Raw genomic sequence first — 10,172 nt, 5'->3', positions numbered from 1 at the left:
TGCTACAGTCAATGCAAACAAAGAAAGCCAAAAGCAATTTTAATAATCCAATAACTTGAAATAAAATCTTTGAATAGTTTAATAATAATTTTGTAACTTTTAAAGTTCAATGACCAAAATATAAATTTATTAATAATTTAGTGATATTAAGTATAATTTATTTAAAAAATATTTGATATCAATTTTACCTTAATAAAATTAAAATATATGCAATAGAGTATAAATTGGCAGGCCATGACATGATATGCTAAAACCAACGGTTCAGAGCCAATAATTAAAGTAACAAATCATCATTATTAAGAAAATAAAATCCCACTAGAATAAAATTGTTTAGCTTTCCCAAGGTCAAAGGGAGTTGAGTTTTAACTCTCTGTTTGTACAACACTACTTTTTCACTTTGTTTTTACTCTGTCTCTGGTAAATTATGAAATACAAATATACAAAGGAAAGAGTGATAGATCCACGAAAACGAAACAAAGGCTTCCTCTTTTTATTCTTTTGTCCTCTTAATAAAAGCTTTCTGTAAAAAAAGGAAAAAAAAAACCTAGGGTTTTGTTTTACAGATTTCGAGGTAATCTCTTCTGGCCAATGCTATTTGTTTGGGAATTTGGGATTGAAGTATTAGAGAAAACTGATTTCCATGTCTTGGGCTGGCCCTGATGATATCTTTCTCTCCACCTCTCTTGCCACCTATCTTGACAGTAATCTCCCTCTTTTTCTCTGCTTTATATGTACTAATAAGCCAATGCTGTTGAATTATTTGATTTTTTTAAATTATGTGCAGTATGTATTTATTTATTTTTTCCTTTTCTTTTCGAAGTGAGCTTTAGGTTTGTTGATAGCACCGTTTGATTCAGTTTATTCCCTGTTTTGTGTACTTTACTGTAATGGGTTATTTCCATTTGTGAAGTTCTGTTCTTTCATGTCCTTGGATTTTTTATTTTTTTTTAAACTTGAGTTTCTTTAAGGAATTTGTTCAAGTAAAAAGGCTTTGTATACTTCTCATTTGGCTTTTTGAGAAAGACTCCCTTTGTGTTTAAAGTCACGAGCTTTTAATTTTTGGTCTTTTGGAATTTCCTAAAATGAAAATTGCCATCTTGGGTACTTGGTTGACTTCTCAAAATTCTAGGTTTTGTGATTGAGACATGATAATTCTCTAGCACAAGGTGTTTCACAGTGAGATTTTGACAGCATAAACTATGCACCTATTCCCATCATGCCCTTGAATGTTTTGGTTTTACATTACAAGAATTGTTTAGTAACTTATCTGTGCTTGAGATCCTTAATGGTTGTAAAACATGCCTCAAGAGATCGATCTATTTTTATAGAGAAACTCCTTGTCCTGCTCAGAGATGGCCGAAAGCTTTTGGGATTATTGCGTTCTTTTGATCAATTTGGTAGCTTGTCCTGATCTTATTCCTTTTGATAAGTTCTTATCTGCTTTCTTTGTTTCCTTTACATTTTCTTTCTTCCTTTTTCTTCCGATTATAATCTGTGATGTCTACCCTTCCATATTTACAGCTAATGTTGTTCTAGAAGGAGCTTGTGAGCGAGTTATCGTTGGAGATTTGTACTGTGACATCCCCTTAGGTCAATATGTAATCCGTGGGGAGAATGTTGTCATAATAGGAGAGCTGGTGTGCCGTTTTATGCCATCTTCTTTAACCCTTTTTTTCTTTGGTTGTCATGTGGAATTGTTGTCCTACAATGTTATTCTTTTTCATTATAAATTGCTATTTGCTACACAGGACTTGGAAAAGGAGGAGCTTCCCTCACGTATGAATCCTGTATCGGAAGACGAGATTAAAAGGGTAAGTAACTTGTTTGAGTTCTCATTTGTTGCATATTTTTCCTGTTTGCCATATCTATTTGAGAGAACCCATCTTATGGAAGGCTAGGTTGATTATTCCACTTGCAAGGGGTTTGGTTTCTTATGTTTCTTTCCTGCCACATATGCCTCATTTTTCGTCTGATTTTGGCTGCTAAAATTACATAAAAAATCACATGGAGAACTATTGAAGTGTAATTATTTTTTGTAATTTGTCAAATAAAACACAACATGAGGCTTTGTCAGACGTCAACAGAATAGATCATGTATCTAGGTTTAGTAAATATATAAAATATAAATTCCTCCTGTTGATGTTCTTTGAACTACATGAATAAATTTATCTCTCAACCCTTTTCCAGGCTCAGAAAGCAGAACGGGAAGCAACAGATCTAAAGGGCTCCATGAGGAAAAGAATGGAGTTCCTTGATTTTGATTAATAGATCCTTTCATTTTGTTAGTGTTTCATGCCATCGCAAATATTAGTGCAACTCTGACCCAAGTCTTGAAAGAGGGTGGGGATAGGCATGAAAGTCCACACTTCATTTCTGTTGTTGGAGGAAGCTGGAATAAGGAGGAAACTTAATCACTTCGGAAGAGCGTCTCTGCTAAGAGGTTGAGGAGAGGAAGTTTATTCTTTTACATTCTTAAGTAGCAATGAAGATGATTTCCGGATACCTCCATAGAACAGGCAGTAACCCTTAAATGCATTAGCTAGCTACATTAGGTTCTCCAATCAGTTAAAGGATATTGAACATTGGATGTTTATACCCAAAACTGTCTTTGCTCCCTTTGGTTTAGTTTCTCTTTACTTCCTTCCTAGGCTTCTACAGTTCATTTGTTTGGAAGTTGCTCGAAGTTTCCATGGTTTGTTGCTTTGTGCCACGTTTTCTAATGGCAGTTTCACTTTCATTTTATATGTACCCCTTTTAGCTATGTTTGATGATCATTTGATGCAGAAGTTTCTTCAATTTCTCTTACTCTTAACTTGCCTTATTAGTTTTGCTGCTCGATAATAGATCATTAGCAATTTTTTCACAGCACGAATTTATCGAACAATATCTTGGTGCATGGAAAACAGCATTTGATACAAAGCTTAACGCTTTTTTCAGCTGTGGAAAAACTGTAAATTACAGAAGTAGCAATCTAGGGATCAAAAACATGAAAACTTCTTGGCACCAATGAGCTGAGAACAGGAGAAATCAGATGGCAAGTCAATCAGTATTGGTGAGAAAAGAAATGATAGGCTCATAATTCGGAAAGGTGGAAACAAGCTCGGAATGTTTTCCGAGCTCAAAGTCTTGAAATTGAAAGGCAGGTGCGCAGGTGCATCCAACGAGGGAATAGTGACACTCAGCATCCCTTGGTTCAGCTTTGGCCGCTCTGCCGTCACTGGAAATATGAAAATCCTTGGTTGGAAATGCACCAAACCAAACATATGGAGGTACCGTATATTGCACCTGCTGATTATCTCCCAGGTCAGGTCCGAGACATGTTAGTTTCAGCTTCTCATCTTTCTCATCCAGCTCTACAATCTGTATCAAATACGCTTTGTTAATCTAGAATCCAATCAAGTTCATCTGTGATGTTTAAGCCATTATTACCGTAAGAGGTTCTCCTAAATAAAAATGCCAGGTCTCAGCACATGGTATTCGATGAAGGCGAGACACATTCCCGGATTGTAGCATGAAGTAAATACATGTGCTAACAGGACGATCAACTTTGTCTGCAGTACACAATTAACAGGTAAAATATGTAGGAGTTTGACATCCACAGTTTGTTTAATCACGTAAATAAATAAAAACATGGAGTACAGAATATGTAACATCAGAATTAAAGGAGGGAAAAAAAAGAGAGAGAGAGAAAGAAGGCATTTGGTTATTACAGTGAGGAGGAAGTTGAGATTTGGAGAGGAAGATGGAGGTATCTCTGAAAGTTTCGGTATAGAGACCACCTTCAGGGTTGGGCACCAGATCCAACTTGGCTGCAATCTCTGATGCAGAAGCCATGCTTTTCCTTTAATCTCAGATACTGGGACTTTGCTGCTTTAAGGTTTCAGACACGCGTAAGACACCTTTCTTTTTCTTGGGGGTGAATTTAGCTGCTGCCTATGGTTATAACGTCACTCCTTACGTTTACATTGCATCAAGTTAAATTCAGGAATTTAGCAAAGTCAAGCCCCACCTAACACCTAAAAGTAGGATTCTTTTTAAAAATTACTTGAAACTAAATATTTATACGTTAATTACAGAAAAATCTTTCTATGTATAAAAATATATTATGTTATTGTAATGCTACTTTTGTCTTTCTATATTTTAATAAAATCAATAAAGTTTAGTATATAATAAAATTTGAACTCATTTCTTCACTATTTTATAATTTATTTTATCACTTCAATTAAAACTTTATTTTGATATGTTTATACATTTTAATATTATTACACATTTTTTCACTTGCATTGTTTGTATATATATTGATAACATTGTTAATTGAGTTGATATCATGAATTAACTCAAAAAAAGTGACAATACTATGATAAATATTTAGAGTGAATTTAATGTTCTTAATTTGATGTATTTATCTATTTAAATTTCTTTCTTTTTTTTAGAATTTAAACTAATTTTTATTTTAATTTCAAAAATATTACATTTGTTATTATTATTAGTTTCAAATATTAAGTTTTAATATTACGAATACTATATTTCAAGAAATTGTACTACCATGCATATCTCTTTTGGAGCAACAATTCTTATTTAGAATAGTAGTTGTTCAAAGCAACTATTGTTCAAGAATAGCTATGTCTAGAAACGGTTTCGGTTAGAACAATTGTCGTCTAATGTAGTTATTTTAGAACAACTCCTGTTGGAAACCACTAAGTTCGAAATAATTCTTGTTTAGAATAATGACATTTTTCAAGAATAGTTTTGTTTAGCACAACTATTATTTAGAACAGCTTTTATTTAGAACAATTGTGTTTTTCCGAAAGAACCATTATTAAGGAACAACTTCTACATTGAGAACAACTATATTGAGAACAACTCACTTTTGAAACAAGTCAAAATAACTATTTATTCAAAAACAACTCTCATCTAAAAATAATCGTCGTCTTGCATTTCAAGAGATGTTCCGCAAAAGATATTTCACATAGTACTACTTCACCAAAGTAGAAGTGGAAGCAACCCCAGAATACAATAAAGTTCTTAGGCTATCTTCACTTTTAAAATATTCCGGAGAACTTGGCTTAGAAGAACAGATAAGGAGGTAGTTAAGAGTTTATTCTTAACCATTTCTAACGCTGGGTATTTTTTTTCTCCTTTAAGAAATATAGTAAATTCTTCTTCACTATTCACCATTACCATCACCAACAAAAACTCTTCATTATCTCATCTTAACCATTGATGCCATTGTAAGTGAAATTTCTTCTATTATTCCTATTAATTGCCAACTTTGTAACTCTCAATTTTTTGAGACATATAAAAAATAACCTTTCACAACCAGTTAAAGAACTTTTTAACACTTTAAAATTCAAACTTTCAAAGTTCTCTCTAACTTACTTTATTTGTTTAACCTTACCATCAACCACATTTCTCTTTCTTCACTTTATCAACCACCACCTATCGTTGTGCTTAATGTTACTAGATCTGCTCTAGTCTTCCTCTCCGCTTTCTTTTAAGTACATCTCATTCATTTATTTGCAACGTTTTCTCTCTCCATCAAAAAAACCCTCTAGAGTATTTAAACTTGAATTCTATCAAATAGCTTAGTCCTTTTTCTGTAACATCATTAAGAGGTGATGATATATCACTTTAAGATTACATCACACTATCACTTAAATATTTTTAAATATATAATTTTTTAAAAATAAAAAGCATTTGATGTATATAATTATAAAAATTTATCAAATTATAAAATTATTAAAATTTATAAATTTATAAAATTATCAAAATTTATTAATATATATATTTTATAATTTATAATTTATATCCTTTAGAATTCAACACTACAATGTTTTTTAAGAAATTTGATACACAGATATCAAATCAACATTGAATTTATAAATTTTATAGATTTTTTATTTTTATAGTTTAAGAAAATTATAAATTGTTCTTTATATTTTCAATTTATAATTAATTTGTAGTCTTTATAAATTTATAATTTTCATAAATCTTTAATTACATAAATTTAGATCCTTATTAAAATTTTATATAACTTAAAAAATCAAATAAAAAATTTTAAATTGTTTAACAGAATTCAAATTCATGAACTAATCTGAACAAAATAGAATAAGTTCACAGAAAAGTTTTAAAAGTTGAGACTCAATTTTGCTTTATCCCTTATTTTAGAGTATAAAATAAGTTTTACAACCAAGTTGAATAGACTTTTATAAGCTACAACCAACCCGAAGATATTTATATTATTAAGCCAAAATATCATCATATAAATTATGAAGCAACTTTATCCTGTAAATAAATGATTACTGTGCCCTCCTCAGTCCTCACTACAATTTTAACTCAATCAAACTGCCAAGGACATGAATCAGGGCACCTGCTCTGTAAACTTCTTATTGTAGAACCTAAACCTCAATGGCTTTGTGCCATGTTATCAACACTAAGTCTGACCTACTAAAAGTTTCCATAGCTCCTCAAAAGAGAAAATGTTTTTGAGTCTGAAGCTGATCATACATACTCTCTTCACTTAACCTTTTATCTCTGAATCACCTTGCCAACAAAGCCTTGCAAAGAGCTCCCCATTCCAGCACCTACAGCTTCTGCCAAATACGTTGCCTGCAATCATATCTCACTTTATTGAGTCCAATGCCCCTCAAAAAAAAAAGAGGAAAAGGAATGGAGGCAGAGAATACCTCCTGAATTGTCTTCTTCAAATCAAATGCATCTTTCACGTGATTATCCAAGAACAGCCATGTATCACGAAACTCTGTGAACAAAAATGACTAGTAAACGAAATGCTATCTAAAACATTCCATATCCACAACAAGGTCACTGATAGAACAAAGATGAACCTGGGGAACTGTCTGTCAGCATGTAAATCTCTGTTGTTGAGTATACCCCTCCAAGGACAGTGCGCTTCACGTACCAATCTAAACCAGAGGCTTCATCACCAGCCGCATGCCAGATTTCATCGACAAGCATTACCCGCTGCTTAAAACTTGTTGAAACATTCAATGGATGTGCCTACAAAGAATTGAGGAAACATTTGTATTAAAAGGTGATAGCTTCAACTAAATAAACCAGTCTATTAACAAGAAAAAAGAAAAAGGTATAAGAATCAATACTTGGATGCTGAGAGCTTGAGGCCATTTTGATATGTAAGGTGCTTGCATTTCAAGGCGAAACTTTACAAGCTTGTAGATACGCTGGCTAGGAATCAAGTCTTGTAATTCCTCGCCAGAGTCAATTCTATCAATAAGCCTTTGTAAGCAGTCATCCATGAAAAACTGCAGAGAAGGGAAAAAAAAAGTTTACTTCTAGTCATTGTTGGACAAAGAAAGAGAACACATCGCACAAGCTGAAATTAGCAAAGCTAAGTATGCATCAGAGAGTAAGATATTTATAGATACAAATATCAAATGTGTAGGATATTAGGAAACCAGCATCTACCAGTTTCTTGCACTATGTCTAAAGGAGGGAAAAGGTGGAAGGAAAATTTATTTCCTTTCCACCACTTTCTCGGTTCCGTAGAGGGCAGGAAAATGAGTGGATTTGAAGTATTCCTTTCTCTCCAAACCCAATACTTCCACATGTGGAAAGAAAACACTAATTCAACAAATTTGTTTACAGCTTTACCCATATTCTCTTTCTTTCCCTCTATTACCCATAAATAATGCCAATTGCAATGGAACGGAAAAAAAATATTCCATTCTTCACCTTTTCCCTTCCCTCTATTTTTCTTCCTTCCTACTAAACCTAGTGTTATAGACCAACCTTGAGCAAGGTGGTATAAACAAAGTAATAGAAGAACCCAAGCAATAAACAAAGTAATAGAACCAAATCAAGAATGCTACAAAAAAGGAACAAAAACTATGTTGCTCAAGCCCTTCATTTTTCTTTAAGGGCTCGTGTCCAATACTCATGTCAGACACATGGATATGCCGACATAACCTCTAAGGATCCTCCTAATACAAAGAAAAACATAGAAAAATCTAACCATACCCGTACCAGATGTATTCCCTATTCATCGCTCACACCAGATTTCGAGTAACATAAAACAAAGTTATAAACCCTTGCTAGAAAAACAGCCTCCAAAATGTTTTTTTGATTGGATTTGATAAAACCATGGCCCTTAAACGGGAGAAAAAAAAAGAAACATGACAACATGCAATAAGATAATGATGAGGAAAGTAGCTTTATATCATAAGAAATACAATTAGATTGTCCTTAAACTGCAATTCCCTAACTAAAATTTCCGAATCAGAATCGATAACCATCGCAATCAAAGAATAAATTTGAATAAGTAAATGAATAAAAGAGTAAAATCGAAGGTTATAAAGATTGAAACTTTGTTTAACCCAAAAAGAACCTCGACAAGGGCAGCTTCTTTTCGGGGAAAAGATCCAACAATGGAAGGAGAAATCCCAGCTTCCTTTGCTCCTGCTATCATCGCTTCTTCACTCCATCCCAATCTTAACTGTATTTAAAATGAACCAAAACAAAAAAAAAAAAAAATCAATTTTTAACTCTTGAGGAAATCATAAAAATAAGAATATAGTTTCAAAATAGTAGAACATAGTGTACGGACCACGTGTCGTAGTGAGGCTTGAAGAACCCGAGCTTGCTCCCCCTGGTACTCAGCTCGCGGATTCTTTCTCTCCTGACGCGGAATATCGCCAGCCCCAGATGATGTTTGGAAACTCGTCGACGAAGATGACGTGGAAGAATCAGCTGGATTAAGGGGACGATTAGGGGACGTTTGAGGTTCCGTTGTAGTGGAGAAACGAGAAGAGGTAACGGCAGTTCGAAGATCAGGGAATCGGAGGAGGCAGCGGCGGCCTCCGCCGGTGTTTTTGGTTAGAAGGATGCGATTCACCACCGTTCGATACATTTACGCACCGTCGTTCGTCGCCTAAGTTGCGGCTCCGAGATTGATTTTTCTTAGTATTATTAATTAAGTTGGGGTTGAAGAGAAACTTTTAGTAGCACGTGGATGAATTAAAAGTTCCCAACGTGTCATGGACCCTGTCCACCAAAATAAACCAAGACAGCCAACACCCCTCTATTGAGTCGAGTTTTAAGGAATACTCCTTTTTTACAATATTTCGGATCAAATTACAAATAAAGTTGATATAATATTTAATATATTATATCAAAATTATAAACGCACGTGTTCATAATTTTCATAATACTCCTTTTCTATCCCATTTTGCATTTAACCCACAACTAACAATTAAAATTTATTAAAATTCTAACTAATATTTTTATATTTAAAATTTATTTACATATGAATGATCGTTAACCTTAAAAATAAATATTAAAATAACTTTTCTTTCATCTATTAAATTATTAAATAATGTAATTATCAAATACATGAACTTCCACCAATGAGGCATAAGTAGTGTCAAGTATTTAGATTTAAGTATTATCATGGGTAAATATTATGCGTGGATTCTCTTTAAATTATTCGAGTTTAAATTTTATTATATGTGAGTTTTATTTAAATTTATTATGATTTAGATTTAAATATATTTTGATTTTTAATTCATTATACGTCGTATGTAATGATTCTAATTTTAATTTATTAAACGCGTATATTTTTATTATTTATACTTATGATTCATAGCTAAAGTTATTCATAGGTCAGGTCAAGTTGAGTTTCAGTTTCAAAAAAAAAAATTCAAGCTCGAGATAAGGTAGCCCAAAAGACCTATTTTACTTATTTAAATTTAACTATTAAAAATATTAATATTAATATTAATATTAATATAATTTTTTTATATTTTTATTATTTAAAAACAATATAATGGATCATGCCATGTCGGGTTGAAAAATATAAGCCTAAGTCCAGCCCATAAACACTTTCGTTTGTATCTATAATGAGACGTGTAAAACTTTTTTAAAAAATTAGGGTAAACTATCAATGTAATGGCCTGATTTTTGCTGGTGATAGTAAATTCAGTTTCGAAGTCGAATTTCTTAAATCAAGTTATTCCAGAATGTTAGATCGAATGGTTTCCAAAGCAAGAACAAAAATGAAAAGGAAAACTATTAAGTGACATACTAAGGGAATTAATAAGTTATTTGAAAACCTGGTAACTTAAACATAAAAATTAAATTGTAAAAGTAGCAAACATTAAGGAGATTAGATGCAAGTTTAAGTAAAGCCCTAGTGTGCA

The 10,172-nt window shown here is 32.5% G+C and overlaps 3 protein-coding genes across 5 annotated transcripts; 1 reads left to right on the top strand and 2 right to left on the bottom strand.

Annotated features, from left to right (window-relative positions):
* The first annotated feature begins 270 nt into the window (after positions 1–270).
* Positions 271–2,786, top strand: LOC108483939 (sm-like protein LSM1B). Of its 2 annotated transcripts, XM_017787491.2 has the most exons (5): positions 271–701; positions 1,329–1,397; positions 1,522–1,637; positions 1,749–1,811; positions 2,188–2,786. In XM_017787491.2, the coding sequence occupies exons 1-5, from the start codon at positions 641–643 to the stop codon at positions 2,263–2,265; spliced, it is 387 nt and encodes a 128-aa protein (XP_017642980.1). In that variant the 5' UTR covers positions 271–640; the 3' UTR covers positions 2,266–2,786. The 2 variants fall into 2 exon arrangements, with proteins under 2 accessions (XP_017642980.1, XP_017642981.1); XM_017787492.2 differs by lacking the exon at positions 1,329–1,397 and having other exon boundaries at positions 273–701.
* LOC108483938 (uncharacterized) lies at positions 2,391–3,970 on the bottom strand. Its single transcript, XM_017787489.2, has 3 exons — positions 3,711–3,970; positions 3,430–3,551; positions 2,391–3,360 (listed from the first exon to the last, which is right to left on the bottom strand). The coding sequence occupies exons 1-3, from the start codon at positions 3,832–3,834 to the stop codon at positions 3,040–3,042; spliced, it is 567 nt and encodes a 188-aa protein (XP_017642978.1). The 5' UTR covers positions 3,835–3,970; the 3' UTR covers positions 2,391–3,039.
* Positions 3,971–6,204: 2,234 nt separating this feature from the next.
* Positions 6,205–9,073, bottom strand: LOC108484433 (uncharacterized). 2 transcript variants are annotated; one of them, XM_017788213.2, is made up of 6 exons: positions 8,582–9,073; positions 8,342–8,470; positions 7,119–7,280; positions 6,846–7,017; positions 6,687–6,760; positions 6,205–6,609 (listed from the first exon to the last, which is right to left on the bottom strand). In XM_017788213.2, exons 1-6 carry the CDS (start codon positions 8,882–8,884, stop codon positions 6,529–6,531), a joined length of 921 nt encoding a protein of 306 aa, XP_017643702.1. In that variant the 5' UTR covers positions 8,885–9,073; the 3' UTR covers positions 6,205–6,528. The 2 variants fall into 2 exon arrangements, with proteins under 2 accessions (XP_017643702.1, XP_017643703.1); XM_017788214.2 differs by having other exon boundaries at positions 8,363–8,470; positions 8,582–9,072.
* Between the last annotated feature and the right edge of the window lie 1,099 nt (positions 9,074–10,172).

This window comes from Gossypium arboreum, chromosome 6 (assembly GCF_025698485.1).
Source record: "Gossypium arboreum isolate Shixiya-1 chromosome 6, ASM2569848v2, whole genome shotgun sequence".
NCBI classification, from domain to species: Eukaryota; Viridiplantae; Streptophyta; class Magnoliopsida; order Malvales; family Malvaceae; genus Gossypium; species Gossypium arboreum.
Note: the sequence above shows the minus strand (reverse complement) of the source record. Positions and strands in the feature narration are given on the sequence as shown.